At 39.9% G+C, this 20395-nt stretch overlaps 1 protein-coding gene across 2 annotated transcripts; it reads left to right on the top strand.

Annotated features, from left to right (window-relative positions):
* The first annotated feature begins 12847 nt into the window (after positions 1–12847).
* On the top strand, positions 12848–18559 carry LOC123980329 (B-cell receptor CD22-like). Of its 2 annotated transcripts, none has more exons than XM_046064667.1 (9): positions 12848–12891; positions 14667–14776; positions 15640–15715; positions 15948–16319; positions 16445–16750; positions 16848–17114; positions 17401–17476; positions 17676–17733; positions 18017–18559. In XM_046064667.1, exons 3-9 carry the CDS (start codon positions 15640–15642, stop codon positions 18263–18265), a joined length of 1404 nt encoding a protein of 467 aa, XP_045920623.1. In that variant the 5' UTR covers positions 12848–12891; positions 14667–14776; the 3' UTR covers positions 18266–18559. The 2 variants fall into 2 exon arrangements, with proteins under 2 accessions (XP_045920623.1, XP_045920615.1); XM_046064659.1 differs by having other exon boundaries at positions 14667–15307.
* Positions 18560–20395: the final 1836 nt, after the last annotated feature.

Below are 20395 nucleotides of genomic sequence, written 5' to 3'. Positions count from 1 at the left end.
ACAGCACAATTGGAAATATCCTGTAATGCTAAATACTGCTACCTTATTCAGAATACTCTTAACACTTAAACCTCAGCAGTGTTGCACTTACATATAAACTATCCTGCCTCCTCACATTACACTCATTTTTCTTACACTGCAACAATCCCTACAATGTAAAACAAATACACAGAAAACGGCGGTGGCGGCGTTCCATTACAGCCCCACTCTAACATGACACAGCTAGCATACAGGCTACACTGGAGCAACACTTCACCTTTAGCCTGCTAATTGTGCATACATAAATCGCTACAGTCATTAATATTTACTCCCTGCATGTTCCTTACAGCATTAAACACATAAATAAATGATTCAAACAAACTACAACCCTCGTTCTTACCTGAAAAAGGGGAAATAGAAAGTACGACACGGACACGATGTAGCCTCAGTCAAGTCCAATGTTGTAATGGACGAACGTAAGCCACACGTTCCGTACACAGGCTGAATGAGGCATGAGCAATCGTGAACAGATCCTCCCATCACAAACTAGTACTTAAAACTATGCGTCAAAAAGAAAGTTAAACTTATGTAAACAATCAAACACTGCATATTGTTTTTTAAGATGCATTTCCCCAAATTGATATAGAAGTTAAATAAGGAAAACATTTTAAACATAGATCGTCTTTTTATCCTACTAACCTTTTTAGCCTCTTTTACCCGAAAAGCAATAGATTACTGATCTACAGATCATTGTATTTTAACTTTGTCCTGTTTTATAAAGGAATGAATTATCAGTTTTTACTCAAACAGTGCGATGATTCAAAGCATTCTAATTTTCCCTTTTTATGGACATTTTTAAGTATCTTTTAACTCATATCAACCCAACTTATATCCTCCCATTCAATTTATTCAGTATAACACCTTTTTGATCGTCCTTACGTGCTCACTTAATGTACTCAATATTACATCATTTTCATCATCCTTACAATACCATGTTGCTGATTATTAGGCTATACAATTAATGAGTTAAAAGTAATCCACACTAATTTCTCAAATACAACACCATGTCAAATGTTCTATGCAGCAAGTAGTCTTATGAGTTATTTAAGCTGACTTTAAAAGCTATTTTGCTTCTTTTTCATAAAGTAGGCTATTACTGTGGTGTTTTTGTTTGTTTTTTTGCACTTCTACAGTGTTTTGGTACTGATGTCTGACATTCAGGGTATTTAGTTACAAGATAATGTAAGAGTTTTAAAAAACGTTAATGATGCCATGCAAATAATTTTTATAAACTAGTTTGCTTGTTTGCTATAAAGTATTAATGTGGTGATTTTTAGGGGTGAAGCCTGACTTTCAGTATTAAAATACACAAGAGGTTAAAGTGTCTTTGTTTTTGTCTCCCTCCAGCAAACAGACCCAAATCATCCATGAGAGGCTGTCAGAATTGCCGTCGGACTGCCCATGATCAACCGACTAGTTTTAATGAGTAATGCTTTCCGACTAATGGGTGAAATGCTAGCTGTCTACAGTGATCATAATTAGTAAGGTGTTTTATCTGAAATTGTTTCAAATGATTTTTTTATTTGTTTCATTGGGTAATTGTTTTTATTGTTGATTTTCACTTTGCAACACTTAGATAAACGTGTTATTCATTTTAATTTATGACGCTGATATTTTTTAAGGTTTAAGTGTGTTTTGATTTTTATGATAATGGATGAAAACAAACCGTTAGGGCTTAGGAGTTTATCAGACGAGGTAGATCAACATTTTCAGAATGAGTCAAACTTTCAAAATGGTATAACTGAAAATAATGTAATTGAAAACAACACCTCCTCCAGTCAGTTTTTAGATCCGTATGAATCAAGCTCTTGTTGATCTGGAACGCTTAGAAAATGAAATACCAACTGTTTGATTAGATTAAATCAACCAAATAAATGAACCCTTTAACCTAAACAACATCCCCTCTTAACCCGAGCCCGAGCATATTCCTGTCTTAAACTCATCTGTGTCTCCAGACCCCTTGAGTCAAATACAAAATGCTCTCTCCAAGCTTGAAAATAATGCAAACCCTGCCTTAATCCCCTCCACATCCTCGGCCTACCAGAGTCCCATAAACTCCCCCCTCATTGACCAGGTAACCAACACTCCTCCCTTGCAAGGGGGCAGCACGACTCAAAATATTGACCCTGTGGCACCTCAACCAAGAGTCATATCGTGACATAGATGCAATTATGAAATACGCCAGGTGTTGAGCTTTCAGAGGGTGTAGTGGATTATGCTCAGTTTTACAATGGTACACTAGAGCAGGTAGATGCGATTTTACAATAAGCCTTGTCACACAGGAGACCCCAAGATGTGGTGCAGTTGGAGCTAAGAGGGGAAAATCTCCGTAATAATGTATCAGTTATCTTACAGGATGGTGATGTTGAAAATTTAGCAGGTTTTGAAAGACTTTTGCTTCACATTGTACAATCCAATTGGACCATTATGACAGACGGTGATCTAGAACTAGTTCTCCAAGTGATCACCTGCCCTACAGGGGCGGGTAAAAGAGCAATGGTGGATAAAATGTTAAATAGCGAAATCTTAAAAAAAAAAACAACAACGCTTTCTGTACATTGTAGAAAACGAGGGGAATCAGTTGTGTTTCGCCATCTGTCTGGCTCATCTATTGCAACCCATCCTCAACGAATGACAGGCTCTTGAACGCAGTAGAGAGATTCAAAACGAAGTGGGAATGGATGATCAGACACCTGTAGCCTTAAGCGACATCCCACGATTTGAACGTGCTTTGGACTGCAAAATTGTAGTGTTTTATAGAGGAGACGACGATAGGGCCCTCTGTAAATTCATGACCAAAAGCCCAAGAGAGAGTAAAACCCTATTTTTGTTTCTCTTTCAGAACCACTACTATGGTATAAAAAATCTAAAGGCCTTTCTGGGTTACCCATATCTGTGTGAGTACTGTTACATAGGGTACAACTGTGTGCTGAGTCACAGATGCCCTGCTTATTGTTCCGTTTGCTATGACCCTACCTGTATTCAGAAAGGATTTCAACCTGTTGTATGTACAGAGTGTAACAGGACGTGTCGTTCAGAATTCTGCCTGGCGAAGCACAAAGAGCCTACAGAGAGGCCCAGAGCCCAAAAATTCGCCAGCACATGCTCATTGTACAAAAAATTTAACAAATGTGCAAAGCTTTACTACTCAGCGATGAGTGGTGAAGGTAAACCACACACATGTCCTGCAGTGAAGTGTAAAATCTGTGGTGAGAAATTGACCTCTGACGTTACAGATAAGAGTGAGATGCACCAGTGCTACATCCAGACACTACCCCCTGAAACAAAACACACAGAAAAATTGGTGTTTTATGATTTTGAAACATACGTCAATGAAAATGGCGTTCACATACCCTTTTTGGTGTGTACAAAAATGTTAGATGGCAAAACATGGAGCTCTCAAGGCAGAAATTGTGCCAAGGAGTTTCTCATGCATTTCGCCCTCTGTACAAAAATGCTGTGTTTATTGCTCACAATGCTCGAGGTTTTGACTCCTACCTACTCCTCAACGCCATGCTTGAACAAGCCTCTTTGATCTTGCAAGGTTCAAAAGTCATCTGTATGACAGATCCAGATTTTAATCAAAAATACATTGACTCACTGTCCTTTCTTTCCATGCGTTTAGCCGATATGCCAAATGCTCTTGGTTTTTATGACAGAATTAAAGGCTATTTTCCCCATAATTTTTGCTCACCTGCCCATTTGACCTACATAGGCCCCTACCCAGAGCCAAAAATGTACGGTACAGAACGCATGACAGCGGTACAACTGAAAGACTTTAACTCCTGGTACGAGACGGCACGCTGCGGTACATTTGATTTCATGAGAGAGGCTCGCCTCTATTGTGAAAATGACGTTGAGATTCTCGCAGAGGGGTGTAAGCTGTTCAGAAAACAGTATATTGATGAAACAGCGGTTGACCCGTTTAGCCGTGCGACTATAGCATCTGCATGCATGAAAGTGTTTGTGACCAACTTCCTTCCTCCTAAATCTTTAGCCATCCCCGACCTCGATAACTACACACGCCAGTTCAAAACATATTCAAATGCAGGCATTCAGTGGTTGCAATGGGTGGCGATCACCGAAAACATCTTCATTCAACATGCTTTAAATGAGGGGGAAAAACAACTGGGAAAATACTTTGTAGATGGTTTTGCAGAGATCCAAGGTGTGAAATACGTATGGGAGTTTCTGGGATGTTTTTTTCATGGCTGTCCCAGTTGTTTCAAAGCTCATGAGACCAATCCTTTGACTGGCTGCCCTTTTGAGGAGTTGCATGTGAGGTGTGAGGAGAAATTACGTGAGTTACAGGCCATGCACAATGCTAAAGTGATTGTCATGAGAGAGCACACATGGACAGAGATGAAAAAATCACATCAGGGGTTAAAAGATTTTCTCAATCAGTATAAAGCTCCTCAACCTCTCTCAACCCACGAAGCTTTGTATGGTGGTTGAACCTGTGCAGTAAAGTTGAGACACACTGCGGGCGCTAATGAAACGGTAGACTACTTTGATGTGACATCGCTGTATCCCTATGTCAACTGTAGCTTTCCCTATCCTTTAGGGCACCCTAAAATAATCTACAAAGATTTCAAAGAACCCCAAAGCTACTTTGGAATTATCAGAGCCACAATCTGTCCGCCACAGGGGTTATTTTTTCCTGTTTTGCCGTGCGCTGAACTTAATTTTCAGGAGGGTCCATGTCAACACAGTGATGAGGACAGAGCATTGACAGGGGTCTGGGTCACTCCTGAATTTAACAAGGCCTTGGAGATGGGATATCGGGTAGCTGAGATCACAGAGGTATGGCAATTTGATAGACAGAGCGACTTGATTTTTGTTCAGTACATGCACACTTTTCTGAAGGGTAAACAGGAAGCTTCAGGTTACCCCCCTGAAGCCAAAGATCAGGCAGCCCGAGAAAAGTACATCAAGGACTATCAGACCAATCAGGGTGTTTTGCTGGATGCGTCTAAAATTCATCCGAATCCTGCAAAAAGACAAGTCTCCAAATTATGTCTCAACACATTCTGGGGGAAATTTGCACAATGCTCGAATCAGACACAGACTAAACTAATCACTGACCCTGAAGAGTTTTTTAACTTTATGTTTTCTGGAAAATATAAAGTTATGTCTCATTGTTTCATCGTTGGATGCAGATGCTACCGAATGATTCAGGTGGTTTAGTTGCTGAGGCGTCACCAAGAAAATTTTCTGACTCATGATTTATCTATTAATTAGCCCTCCCAAAATGATTTATTTATGAATGTAATGAATTTATTTCCAGAATAGATTCGTAACGCGTAAACAATGAGAGTTGTGGAATGAGGTAAGGGCACTCGGAATCTCATCTCAAGTCTTAAACTCCCGTTGGAAATGGTTGACAAAGCATCGCTGTGTTCACTGGCATTGAGGTTGAAAACAAACAAAGAGTAACCTTGCCGAAATTCTTCCCGGTTGATGCTCAGAGGTAAATCTTTTAGATGTCTCCCTGTGGCGGTAAACATATTATAAAATTCTCGGACAGACAACCCGTGGTTAAATTGAGGCTGGAAAGCTTTGTCTTGTGGACTTGTCTCCCGTCCTGACACAGTGCCATGTATTCTACATCATTGTGCATAAAATTGAAGGGTGACAGGTCTCTCTTTCCTGTGAAGGCTTCGTGGTTTACCATGGCAATAACTACATATTTAGGTAACGTTCCTGGGAAGAGATTTTCTTGGTTGCATATTCGTGAATTTGCGGGTATAGAATAGGTTTTGACATTCACACGGGATAAGGGGTAGAGGGCATTGCCCCTCATTAAGGCCGATGCATGACCTAATCGCACTGCTGGGGATACAGTGACTTTCTTAACAAACAGGGAGGCCCCCATTATTTTTAATCTGTAAGTACTGGCAGCCCCAGCCATGAGAGAAAAGGCATCGCTAGCCCTGGTTAGCTTAATTCTTAAATCCACAGAGTTCAGGAGAAGCATCTCGCTGAAAAAAATGTCACTATGAAGAGGGCCCAACAGGTGTACCTCCTTAGATTCTTCACTGAATTGAGCTCTCTGTACTAATCCTTTGTTTGGCCCATTATTTATCACAACTGAGTCCATAGACCCCGCTGTGTCTTTGTAAAATAATCCGGCACTGAACTGGCTTTTTAGAGTATCTTCAGAATAGTTGAGCAGGGTTTCGATTGCTCTGTAGGGGTGCGTAGCGCTGGATTGTGAAATCAGTCTATCTCCCAAAATAACGTCGCATTGGCTGAAGATTGTATTTAGGGGATAATTGATGAGACCCACAGAGGCATCGTCAGCCAGGTTTGATCCATCCGCATTCGTAATTTTCAAGCGCAGGTGTAACAGGGTGTCGTTCAAATCCAAATATTTTTCCCCATCACTGGGGATAAAAAATTCAACGGGACCTCCATCAGTAATGGCTGACAGAGGCATGACTTCTGTGTAAATCTTTTCATCGATGGAGAGTTGCGTCATAGGAGCTGAAAATAAATCCAATTCCGCCATAGTGCATTCGGCCGATTTGTGATGTAAAAGAGCCATCTTTTCTAAAATATATCAGAGGCTCTTCTGCTAGCGTGCTTCCTCTTGGTCTTACTTTTTTCAACTGATCTTTTACTTTTTGTGCGCCCCGCTTTTACACGCCACCCTGGCGGTCTCTTCCTTGCTCTTCGAGCCAACACCATCATGCTGCCTGATGCTTCTTGATCACCTTGGTCTGATCGATCACCTAATTTACCAACGGCGTGGGTTATCACCTCTGAGGCTATGTTTTTAGCCGCTGATTTAAGATGAGGCTTAGCAATGGCAAAAACTCTTTTCATCTGTTTTAATCTCTATGTGAATGTTTTCAATGTGATTCTTGATCACTGGAAGGTAGCAGGGGGGATTAAAATATTGTGTGATGACATCCCCGTATGTTCCTTTTATATCGATCATTCTCAAGAGCGGAGCGTATGTGTCGCCAACCAGCTGATGCCGAACCAGATCACTGTAGACATATAGATGGGACATACCATCTTTTATATCTGCTGGGTAGGGTGCCATCCTCTGATTGAACTGTAACCATTTCCCCGGTTCAAACCCCAACATGTAAGCAACAGGAGGATAAAAACGGAGATGAAATTGCCCCCCTGCCTGAAATTCAAATCTCTTTTGAATGGTACTAAAGAGAAAATAAATATCAGAGCCAATTTTCTAAGAAATGCATGCATCTCAAGCCTGATCTGTTCTATGTTGTTATAATATCCTCCCCTAAACCTCTGACGATGGACCTCAATCTCTGACTCTCCTTCTGAGGGTTTCTTCCTCCAATCAAAGTAGGCATCCCCATTAGATATGTTAAACCAGGTATGCGGATATGAAATCTCTGTCAAGGCCACTTGCCACCGACCCTCTAAATTAAGGTGCTGTGCTAAATCTACATGGTAGCTAGAGCTCGTATTTATTTTTAAATACGTCGAGACTGGCGTTGGAAGGTAAAGTCACGTAAAACACCTCGCCGGAGGCTTGATCCATGTTGTAATGACTACAAATCCAATGTATCTGTTGTCACTTGCTTTGACCCAGCTGTTAAACTTCTCAGGCCAGTTTTTCCAACGCATCAACATTTCTTTTGTCCCCCTGATATTGCGTTCCTCTAGAATTTCTTCCACTTGAAATGCTTTGTCTTTAGCCTGTATAGGTTCTCCGTCATAATCATTCAGTTTGTAAACCGGGGGTTGACGAGGAATGCATTCTGTCACTGTAAAAAGTTAATCTGTATAACGTTGTATAATGTTGATATTTTTTATCAAACACTCCTCTCAGTTTTGATATTCTTACCAAATCCCCCACATTAAATTTCATCTTTAAGTCATTTTTGCGGCAAATAGGAAATGTGCCGTACAGGTTTTCAAACACTTGAGAGGTATTTTCTGACATCACCTGCATAGGCGTCATTTTTATACTTTTATGATAGCTATTATTATAGCATTCGAGCAATTCCTGTAAGACATCCAAGTATCTACGGGTGTTTGTAGCTGTAAAAAACCTCCACATTCGCGTTTTTAGCGTACGGTTAAATCTTTCAACCACTGATGCTTTTAAGTCACTGGCCGTTACAAAATGATTAATACCTTGTTTTGTCATTAATCTTTCAAAAGTCTTGTTAAAGAATTCTTTACCCGCTTCCGTTTGTAACTTTTCAGGGCTCCGGCTGTCTTTTAAAATAGACTCAAATGCCTTAGAGACCTCGACCCCTGTTTTTTTCTTCAAGGGTCTAGCATATGCCCGTTTGGAAAATACATCGATTACCGTTAATAAATAATTAAAGCCATCATTGTGTTCCGCCAAAGCCTGCATATCGCAAAGATCCGCCTGAAACTGATTTAGGGGTCGTGGTACAAAAACTCTATTTCTTACAAAATGTATCCTGGCAGGTTTATGCAAAGTATATGAATCCTGCTCAGATAAAAAATCTTTGACGCATTCTACATTTACTTTTTTCCCCATTTCATCCTGTAGCGCTCTATGGAGTCTGTCTACTCCGCCAAAACTAGCCGGATGTGATGGATTATAATACACTTTTTTCATAATTCGTTTTTCAGACATGTTTCCTGCTGTTCTCTTTGAGGGTTTTTGAAAACAACAACGGGATACAAGGGTCTTTATGATTTTTTTTTATTATTAGTTTTCACAAACATCATCCTCTCAACACGCTCAATGTTAATTTCAATCACTCCCTCCTACAATATGGTAAATATTATTATGCAATCTTCTCACTCCAGGCAAGGTAATTTTTTTTACACAAATGTAACATATTTTTACAATAATTACCCATTATGAATTAATTATTCCCTTCCAAAAGTCCACAACTTCATTCATCTCCTTGATCTTGGCCTCATCTTCTCCGATCAACATGTCATACATTTTGTCAGTTTTCTCACTGATGCGTCGTGTCATTTTGAGGTTGTGAAGAAAGGCCTCGGTAGCACCATGGACCCTGTATACAGACACTTGGATGTTTCGCGCATGAAGCGCCCGTTGAATGGTAGCAATGAAACGATCCGTCCAGAGCCGCTTTAACAGCTCATCATAATGCCGCCGGAGGAAGTAGTCAGGCATGTCAAACAGACACTCATGTTGCATCTGGCTCTGGTGCTGTATCTTACAACCATTACAAATGGAACTTCTATATCTAAATAGAACTTTCTTCAGCAGTCGAAGCACCACAGTTTTCACTGTGTTCACAAACACGGCAGAGAGCACCCCGTCAGGCTCATCTGTTCTTTGGGGAGAGCCTGGTGGTGAGGCGCTCGGAGTCGAGGATGTCGAAGAAGAAGAAGAAGAGGGCCAGTCGGGTGATGGAGGTGGTGTAAAAGGGGAGATGCATCCAGAGTGCTGGTGGTGCTGCTAGTGGTGGTGGTGAAGCAGAGGGACTGAAAGTGGTGCCCCGGGCCTGCTGTGTTGCTGCTGGTGCAGGACCAGTATCGAGGCTCTTATGCTCTCGATCCGTACACCACCAAGTAGGCATATTGCTCATGCTAAATTGGGTCATCACCAGATGTGTTGTAGAAGGGGTAGTTGTCTCCTCTGACCCCGGATGTGGTAGAAGAGGTAGAGAGTTGCTTTTTCTATGAGTCTGCTGGCTCGAAGACATGGTATTTCAGATTTAGTCCTCCTTTAAATTGTTTTCTTAGGGGGCGGGCTTAGGGGGCGTTGTTGGATGAGGAGCCTTCTGTAAATGTTGAAAAAATGAGTATTTTTCATTTGCAGAATCTCCCAGGAGGTCTGACTTTTTTTGAAGAGATCTTTTAGCTTTTCTGCTTTTTCAACCATCATTTCCATCCAAACCTCGACAGGTATCCTTAATGAAGTCTGAAACACGCCACATTCAGTATTGAAATACTGCAAGACAAATTCATCCAAGGGTTCATCTCCTTCGCTCTTCTGACGGCTTGCATGGTAGAACCATCTGCCGGAAGCTGAGCTTTTTGTCTCCCAAACACTACAGGAAACAACTTTTTTAGGAACAAACACGGGTGGAACTTCCTGCTTGATTCTCACAGTTGTTTGAGTCTGCTTGTCTTTTGTAGCAGGTTCCTCGGACGTCGCGGCTTTGAGATTGTTTAAAACCAACAGACTCAGCACAGCCCAGTCCGTTGATGTGAGCGTTGCTTTTGCTGTGAGGGGTCCAAATGTTTCACCTTTCTCCAACTGGTAAAAACAAAGTTCGTTTACATCATAATTGAACGCATACCCCCAGACACGTCCTGAATCTAAATTCCATTCCTCATGAAGTGTATCGGGGGGCGGCGTCTGGATCCGGCTCAAATACAACACTTGTTTCTTGGGGGCTCCTCCCGGGGTTGAGTTTTGATAACTCGTTACAGGTGTCTGGCTGATCATCTTCGAAATTGGCTGCTCTCTTGCTCATGTTTAGGTTGTTTTGGAATAGTTTTGTTATATGTTTCTGAATGACTTTATTTTCACAGACTCCCATCATTGGTCTATGGTAACCCCTCCTAGTCTCTTATCATTGGCTCACGGTAACTCTACCCACCCTCTTATTTTGTATGTGACAGCATGTGGGAGATAACTGGTGAGGGGTTGGGGACCGTTACTTCTGGTACAACCAGATTATTATATAGTCTGTAGTTCCAAACTCTTGTCTCCGGCTGATAAAAATAGGTTCCTGTTTCAAAAACGAAGTCTGTCTGATAAAACCAGACCGTTTTTAACAACCGGAGTCTGGGGTTATAGATAACTCTATTCCATAACTGGTCTACAAGATTACCTGAAGATGCTAATGACAGTTAAAACACACAACATGACTCATTGAGAAAACAGAGGGAGGGAGGACACGACTCATTGTGAAAACAAAGGAAGGAATTAGGTATGGAAGAAGGTGCGGGGGGTGGAGCACATTCCTCAATTCACCCTGCACAGCCTATGCTACACCAGAAAGAGAGAGGACAGAGAAGAGGAGACACAGGGGGCTACAGCTTTTGAGTGATAATGATGGCAAGTTTGTAAGACAAAGCACTAGCAAAGTAATTTGGAACTCTCTCTTATTTTGCTGCATGCTGAAGGTAATTTAAAAATCTGTTTAATTTTAACTCACTGTTATACTATTTTACTGCTTTACTGTAATTATTTCAATTTATTCTTTACTTGTTTAATAATAGACTGACTTGATTCCAAATCAATGAAGAAACCTCCTACTGATCCTTTGCTGGCCCCCGGAGATTCCTCCTTTACTTATAACTCACTGCTATACTTTTTTAATGATAAATTTATTGCCATAAACACCTACTAGTTAATTCATTCAAGTTCATGTTTTATTACTTAATAAAGTCTTTAAATCAATGAAAAACCTCCTCCAATTATCAGTCAAAAACACACAACGGAAGGATGTACGCACCCCTCTTATCAGTTACACACACACATATTTACGGTTTGGGCGGGACCGGATACACCCCTCTTATCAGTTACATACACATATCCGGTATGGGGGCGGGGCCGGAAGTAGCAGTCAAAATAGTTTGATGGAATGTCATGTATATTTCTCTCTATCACCTTTACTGTCTGTACCTCTGTGTATATTGTGTAGTCTCTCTCTCTCTCTCTCTCTCTCTCTCTCACCCACCCCCAACCAGTCGAGGCAGATGGCCGCCCACCCTGAGCCATGATTCTGCTCGAGGTTTCTGCCTCTTAAAAGGAAGTTTTTCCTTGCCTCTGTCGTCTAATGCTTGCTCTTGGTGGGAATTGTTGGGCTTCTGTAAATAACATCACAGAGTACGGTCTAGACCTGCTCTTTTATGAAAAGCACTGTGAGATAACTGTTGTTGTGATTTGGCGCTATATAAATAAAATTGATTTGTCGTGAACCGGCCAATCACAGCCTGCATGGGGCGGGACATGGGGGAGTGAGTACCGGCACTTATTTTTTTCCACTTCAAGCACTATCCCCACCTGAACTTGATTCCTTTCTCTCCTGCTGCACACGGACTCTGGATCCCCGGCCAGATTGGATTCCCCACCGGATCCTCTCTGAGCTCTGTCACTATGAACCCTCTGCCCTCAGGGACCTCAAGGACCACTTTCCCCTGTTACCCCAGACTCTGCCAGCCCATTGCACATTTAAGTATCTCCCCAATAAACCTTGTTACATTTTACCATTTGCGTCTCTGTGTACTGAGTCTAGCGTTTGAGTCCTGCTACTAATTCCAACCTAACAGAAGTAGTATCAAGTAGGTATGGTGTGCATACTTTTTCTTCATGGAGACATTTTGTTATAGGAGGCTGTTGTCAGCAATAGAAGAAATCCAAAAATAAATATCACACTTTGTCATTGTCCTCCACACCACTGGCTAAAAGCCTGTTGAATGAGGAGCATCTAATAAATTAAGGGAAGCGATTGTAATCTTTCCAGATTTAACCTTAACTGTTTCTCAGTGTAAAGGGTTAAAAAATGTGTTCAGTTAGGCATAAAAGATAAAAAGTAATTTAATTAGTTCAGTTCATTATACTATCATTTAATTCAATTCAATTCAATTTTATTTATATAGCGCCAAATCACAACAACAGTTATCTCACAGCGCTTTTCATAAAAGAGCAGGTCTAGACCGTACTCTGTGATGATATTTATTTATTTATTATATTTATTGTACCCATGTATTAAATAGTTACTAAAAGGCCAATTTCATTGTATTGTACTTTGGTGGGGCGATGCTTAAAGAGGTCACTAGGTGGTGCATAGCACGTGGGAGGAACTTAAAACCCTTAGGAGGCAAGCGCTGCAGAATAAATACTGCAGTCGAGCTGAACGCAAGCTAAATTTTCTGCCTCATTGTTTCTGCATACAGGTGGGTTCCTCAAATTTGCATGCATGTACCCTAGTATAAGGGATAAGTGTGTTTTGAATCCTTAGTGAGAACGTGCAATGTTTAGAGTTGAATAGTTTTGCCGTAATGTGTGAAATAGTGATGTTTAGCTATACACTGCCATGCTAGGCTAGTGGACCTTTTGCTAATGAGTAACCCACAGTACAATAGAAACGCTAATGGTCTAGTTTTGTGTTGTTAACTGATCTGAAAATACATTCAGTGCTAATGTGTGTATAACACATTATGTTAAACAGTTTCCCTGTGTATGTAAGCATTGTACTCGACTTGAAAAGTGATGGAAATACAGTAATTTCTGAATGAGTGACAGAAGAGTAGTACTACAATGAGCGGCAAATGTATTAGTTACTCACTGTAAGCGTGCACATTAGTGTTTGAGGTGCAACGTGATGAAAGTGTCGAACTTAGGAAAATGTTAGTTAAAAGAACCAAATGAGTACAAGTTAGTTTTTTGTTGTTCTACTGGTTAATATGTAATTCACGTCAACTGAAGCACAATGAAAAGTACAGACATTTATATTATTTAGTTAGCTGTGCTATATGTTATCATTACTTTAGTATTTTCTGAAGATATGGTGATGTCTTACATATTTGAAAGTACTGTGAAATACCTGATGCTACAACAAGCATTTTGTTTTATTACTACAGCAAGTCGAACGTTAACTCCTCCTTTTGTTGAAGCAGAATAAATACTGCAGTTGAGCTGAACGCAAGCTAAAGTTTCTACCTCATTGTTTCTGCATACAGAATTTAAGGACACACACACACCCCCTGACACCCACCAGGCCAGGGGGGCAACATCAGCTTATTCTTTTAGATTTAACAAAGGATTCAGAGGAACCAAGAGAGCCATTAACCTGATTAGACAGTTGGGTTGCCTCAGCTAACAAGGTTTTTTATTCTAAAAAAAAGTTTGAAATTAATCTAATATAAGTATTGGCCATCAAATTGTCGCTAATAATATATGGGCTGATATTTGTACCACAATATACAATGTTTTGATGAGGACCCCTAAAAGACCATGAAAATGTATTTTCTCAATCAATTTCTTTTACAGTGTGACAATTTTCTGCAAAAGTTTGAACAGTTTTTGTTATTTCACCCACCCCTAAAAATGTTCACATGAAATTTAATCCAAAACATACTGTTGACTAACATAACGAAGTCATACTGTATATATAATTACACTATAAAAATTTATTTTTAAAAGTATTTGGATTTGAACTGGACTGGACAAATAAACATTAGCCTAAATGCACTAGTGTATGGTGTATTTATTAATTTTTCTTCATATGAAAGAAGGTCCAGCTACTTCATGTGAACAGTCAGCACAGTGTGCTGCATGTTCTGCTTTGCATTTTGATTTCCTTATGTTTGCATTTTACGTGGCATCTTGTGCTAATGAATACAACAGAAGCACACACAGTGTTCAGCTTCTTGTCAAAAAACACCTTGACTGTACTAACAGGTGATGTTGGACATGACATTGGTTGTTGTACAGTAAGACCAACCTGTTACACAGTATTTGGTCACCAGGCTGCACTGAGATATAATTTATGGTTTTGGCATCACAACTTTTTAAATACCACCAGTACTAGTGGCTGTTTTTGATACAATATTTTTATTTCTTAAAGCAAATACTCCTTATATTTGTTCAATATTCAGTAATGTCTGTATTTTCTGACTTTTTCTCTTTCTGACTTTTCTGACTCATTTGCTGATCTTTTGAACCACAGCTTAAAGAATCAGCAAAGAAGAAGCAGAAGCTTGAAATGAAAGATTTAGGGAAAGCAAATACTGAACACAGGGCTCCAGGTGATGAAGGAGGAAGCTGCAACAGTGGGAGGTTATGTGAAATAATTACTTTTGTGTTGTACGTGAACAAACTCAGAGCATTTGAAGGGTTTTCAAGGTGTTTTCACTGTTATGGAATAAAAGCAATCACAGGTTTTACATGAAAAACGGTGAATTATAGTTTAATCTAATATTTTTTTTGTAGATATAATTCAATGTTTTCAATGCTGCTTTCTGCCCGGAGAGCAACTACGGTTGCACTGTGTTCCTATGTTACAGTGAGTCATGTGATTAAAAATACTCACATATGAGCAGTAAATGTTAGAACTTCTTGTATTTCTCTAATATTCACCGCTAGTCACTCAAGTCAGATTATATTTAGCAGCTGCACAACAAAACCAAACTGGACTGCTTTGCCCTGTAGTCTCGAAACTGGGGAAGTCAACTTGGTTTAAGTTACAAAACAGGGAAGTTGGTTATGTGTTGCGCTTCAGCTCAAACTTGTAAACTAAAGGATTTCCTATTTAAAAATCACCCATCTAAGATCTCATTGCTGCTCTCTCCTCTGATGTGGGCTTGTCTGGTAAGTTTTTGTTACTGATTTGACTTTTTAGCCAAAACTAAAATTTTGTTACTCCTCCTGTAGTCCACAAAACAAATATATGATTGAATATTTATATAGGTAAGAGCATTTCACTAGTGTGGTATTATTTATAATTTACCTCAAATATTTTGTTTCAGTGTGAAGTTTTAAAAATGTTAATTTATCACTTATTATAACAAAGTGAATCCTGATTGTATTGTAAACATTTCTGGTGTGAATGTGAGCCCTTACTAGAGATTTACTTACATTCTTTGTAATAGCTTAAAAAACATGTTTGTTAAGTAACCACATTATTGTGTTTGCAAATGTAGATGATGGGTTACATGGCAGTCCTGTCTGTGAATATGGTGACAGCCAACATGTTACTGAGTGTCTTCTTTATTTCAGGTAAGCTGTTTGTTCATTATTTGGACACTTGAATCATTTGCAGTTTGAGCATCATTTACAGTCAGAAACCAGTGCAGATAGAGTGGAATTTACATTCTGGTAATTTATACTGGAGTTTTTTAGCAGCAATTGAAAAAAACAACAGGCAACATCCTGCTGCTGAAGCATATCCTGTCTTATTATTATCTAAGATTTGTTTAACATTTTGTTAAAAATGAGTCTGGTTTTACAGGTGCTTTGGCTCGTTGTCCTAATCTACCACCAGCCCTCATCATTACTGCACCACAGAAGATGGAAGCACTGAGTGGATCTTGTTTGCAAATCCCATGTAACTTTAGTGTTAAAAAAGGAGATTTTACTGGCATGAGTATCTTTGGAGTGTGGATTAAACAAAACGGCAATTTATTTCCAACTTATGACATAACTACTGACAAAAATGATCCAATGAATATTACTGGAAACCTGAGTCAGAAAAACTGCACCACTCTGGTTTTCAATGTAATAACAAATTATACAAACACATACTTCTTAAGAATTCAGAACTTTGCGATCAGTGGATCCAAAGCAACAGCATGTAATGATCCTCTTCAAGTAAATGTTACAGGTAAGAGAGTTAAAAAAATGTTAGAGTAAAAATACATAAACCATTAGGTGCAATTTTGACTTAAAAAACAAAAACTATATCACTTGGCCAATAAAGCTGATTCTTAGTCTGTTTCTAAATGACAGATTCTCCTCCGAGCCCCAGAATTGAGATCCCAGCTGATCTGAAGGAGAAGCAGTCTGTCACTATAACCTGCTCAGCTTCCACTCCCTGTCCACACTCCCCTCCTAAACTCACCTGGAACCTCCAACAAGACACTCACAGCAACACAGAGGAAAACACAGATCGAACCTTTACAACTAAAATCCAGGAGACCATCAGTCTGTCAGACCAACATGATGGCTACAACATCACCTGTTCTGCCAGATATCCTGTGAATGAAGGAAAAGATGTCAAGACAGCAGAGGAGAGAAAGACTCTCAGTGTTTCATGTAAGACAAGCAGAGTTTGTTATTGGATCCTGTCGTCACATGAGGATTCATGGGATGTCAGCTGATTTGAATAAAGTGAATCTCACATTTTCCTCAGATGCTCCTAAAAACACCTCAGTGTCCATCAGTCCATCAGGTTTGGTGTCAGCAGGTAGCTGGGTGAACCTGACCTGCTCCAGCAGAGCCAAGCCTCCCGTCAGCCGCTTCACCTGGTTCAAGAACAGCACAGATGGACCCATGACTGTATCTGAAGGAGAGGTTTACAGCTTCAAGGTGACCAATGTCACTGATGGAGGAGTTTATTACTGTGTGGCCACAAGTGATCTCGGTAATCAGACGTCAGAGATCCATCTGACTCTTGAAGGTAAATATGAAATGCTGAACTTCAGCAATGGCTACGTCAGAATTAGGTGCGTTTGACTTCATGCGACGCTGCGCAGCGCTGACTTAACATGATGCATGCTGGACTTAAAATAAGGCATGTTGGTTAGAAATTGTGTCTGACGTTAGCAGGAAAAATTATGTTGGTAATGAAACATCATTAATAATCAATCTTAATAGTGAAGGTAAATATTGAACTGGTTTGAATCCATATGAAAAAGTTTTGTCATCTTTTAGTGGTCAATTATATTTGATGTGTTTATGAGCAGGATCTCTAAACTGGGGGGCAGTTCTTGGAGGAATCCTTGGAGTCATTTTACTTGTCTGCCTGGTTGTCAGTGTTTGGTAAGAATCAAATTAAAGCAGCTAATGTGACTCAGTTTCTGCGACTTAACTTTCAGCTACAGCCACATTCAAGAGGAAGGAACAGATGATTATGTGTTCTGTTGGTTTGAACATCTTTGCACCAACATCTCAAAGAGCAAACATGGTGCATTCAATTTACGTACTAATCCAGATGTTTCATTTATTATTTATTTTAAAGCGCTGTCCTGTGTGGGAGGCGGTTAAAGTCGACACATTCAACTCAACAACTGAGTCAGGTGGGAAAATACTAAACTTTTCTGCATCTCTTCACAGTGACTGTACTGTAACATACATGAAAGCACTTTTAACTGAACACTAAATGGACAAAAGAGACACAGGAAATGTGATAAAATATCCTCTTAGCAATACACTGAAGATTGAGTAGACAGTGTTTGTTTAGCTCTTTGTGACTCAATATAAGATGTTTTGCTGCTGTTTGTCCAGTAAAAGCTGAATCTGGACTTCAGGTCCAGAGGAAAATCTACATTAAGCTACTCACAAAATTTCATGTTTTTACAGAGTCATACACATGAAGAGCTGGCTGTTGAAAACCCAGCATTTAAAACTGAAGAAAAAGAAGAAGACATCCAATATGGTGAGATCGACTTCTCCAACCAGAGACCTGAACCGTCCTCTGAATCAGCGCAGGACAGAGGACAGCAGCAGGATACTCTGTATGCACAGGTCAAAGTGTCCCAGCCAGCGAACAGCTTAACACAGACTGCTGATGGCCCAGAGGATCTTTACGCTCAAGTGAAGAAAAAATGATTGTTTTTTTGTGGAAAGTGATTACATTTGTGTAGAAGTCATATTAAATGTACCTTTTTTTTTATTGAGAAGCTATTTTTATGTTGGTTAATTTAGAAAAAGACACTGGAGCCTGGACATCTTAGTAATAGTAATTATTTTCCTTTATCTGCTTATCAGTTTTGCTTATTGTCTTTGCAATTGCAATACATATATATGTTCATCCAGCACACTGTTTGCTTTGTAAAGATATGTTGCAAAAACTCATGTCGTGTATTTAATGATAAAGTTAGCAGTAAAAGCGGGAACTTGCATTTCTCTAATATTAAATTGAGCATGAGTTGCTCTGTGGTTATGTGGCTTTTATCAGAGGAAGTCGACTTGGTTTGAAATAACAGCAGCTAAACAGGGAAGTTGGTTTGTTGGACTTTTTTTGGGCAATTTCAGAAACTGAGCCAGCAATCAAAAACTCATATGCTGTGACACAAAAGGGGGGGCAGGTATCCATTTCAGGCATAAGGTGACCATGCTGTTGTGTCCAGTCAACAGTCTGGACTAGTTTGTGACCAGACCATGCAATGCAGCACATTCAAGTAACAGCAGCCACTCTTTTCTTAAGAATTCAGAGCTGAATGCAGTCGTTCAGGAATGTTCACTATTGATTTTGACAGGAAGATAGGTTGAGGGAATGAAAAGATCGAATATTGTGACACTTGACATCGCAGACTGGTGAATCTAGCAATCAGCTGGTGAACATAGCAGCTAAAAGGTCAAAAGTAAATACTGGACTTACAGGTGGCCAGAAACATGACTTCAAATGAATGCTAATGTTGCTCCATATATGCCGGTGTGTAAATAGGCAGTTCTTTGCTTTATAAAGTGGTTCAAGGTTCAAATTTATTCATCCATAAAAAAACGGATTACTGCTTAAAAGATTTCAATTAAATACCAATAAATGAAGAAACTAACACAACAAAAATAGTATCAGGCACAGATCCAGACTCCACAGTTTTGGAGCTAGAGACACATGCAAAAAGCAATAGATGGAGAGAGGAGAAGGATGAGAGAGCACAAAACTACAGGAGAGGGAAGAAGTCCAGTTAGTAACATTTCATTCTGATTGTGTGTGTGTAAACTTTGGGTCTAAATTTGGTGGTTGATTGCTCCACCTGCTGTTTCATAATGTGGGTGTTGTGAGACCGTGTGACACGCACAAGTGCTACACAGATGACATGTAATGTGATATGCAACTATTCTGTAAAATCCTCTTGGAGCTTTACAGCTACTAAAACCATTAGATTTTCTTGCACATTGGGCCACCGTAGAGGGCACTATGTAAAGTCAGGTGAAGTCAACTTTCGTTTATCCAGCCCATTCCATTGATATAGCCCAGTATCACAATTTGCCTCAAGGGGCTTTACAATCTCTATAGCACACAACACCCTCTGTCCTTACAACCTCGATTTGAATGGGAAAACTCCCCAAAGAACCCTTTTAAGAGGGGAAATGGAAGACAATTCAGGAAGAGAAGCAGCTCAACAATATTCTTGGCTGTCAAACTTCACACAGTTGTGAAGAGTTACTGTTACTGATCAAACTGGTGTCTATGTTGAGAATGGCCACTGACCAGCATCTCAGTTTTATCACAATTTAGGAACAGGAAGTTAAATGGCATTGTAGTGTACTACCAGTGTGTTTTTAATTATTTTTATGCCAAAAGATTTCAAAATCTTTGTCTCCCCCCTGAACAGACAGCCTGACCCAAATGAAAGGTTTGCTTTCCCCTAAGTGCCGTTTTGGGCAGTTAGATCGTAAAAACTTACCACCTCTGGTGAAGCTGAGATAAGACTCAATGCCCTGACTGTTAAAATGACAATATCAACACTAACCAGAGACTAACCTCTCCTGAATCAGCCAATCGAAACGCTTTTGGAAAGAAGGCAGGAAACTCTAAACTGTCCCCACACAAGGGTAGCCATGGCAAACGTGCCCCCCTTCACTATTTCAAACATCAAAGATCTACTTCTTCAATCTTGATTCTCTACCCCACCAAAGAGCCATTAATTTGGACCCTTGACTTTTCTTCAATTTATGTTTTAACCAATGCTTGTTCCCAACGCTGACACTTCCTTTAGAAATGATGATACAGAA

This window comes from Micropterus dolomieu, linkage group LG01 (genome assembly GCF_021292245.1).
Source record: "Micropterus dolomieu isolate WLL.071019.BEF.003 ecotype Adirondacks linkage group LG01, ASM2129224v1, whole genome shotgun sequence".
Classification (NCBI taxonomy): domain Eukaryota; kingdom Metazoa; phylum Chordata; class Actinopteri; order Centrarchiformes; family Centrarchidae; genus Micropterus; species Micropterus dolomieu.
Note: the sequence above shows the minus strand (reverse complement) of the source record. Positions and strands in the feature narration are given on the sequence as shown.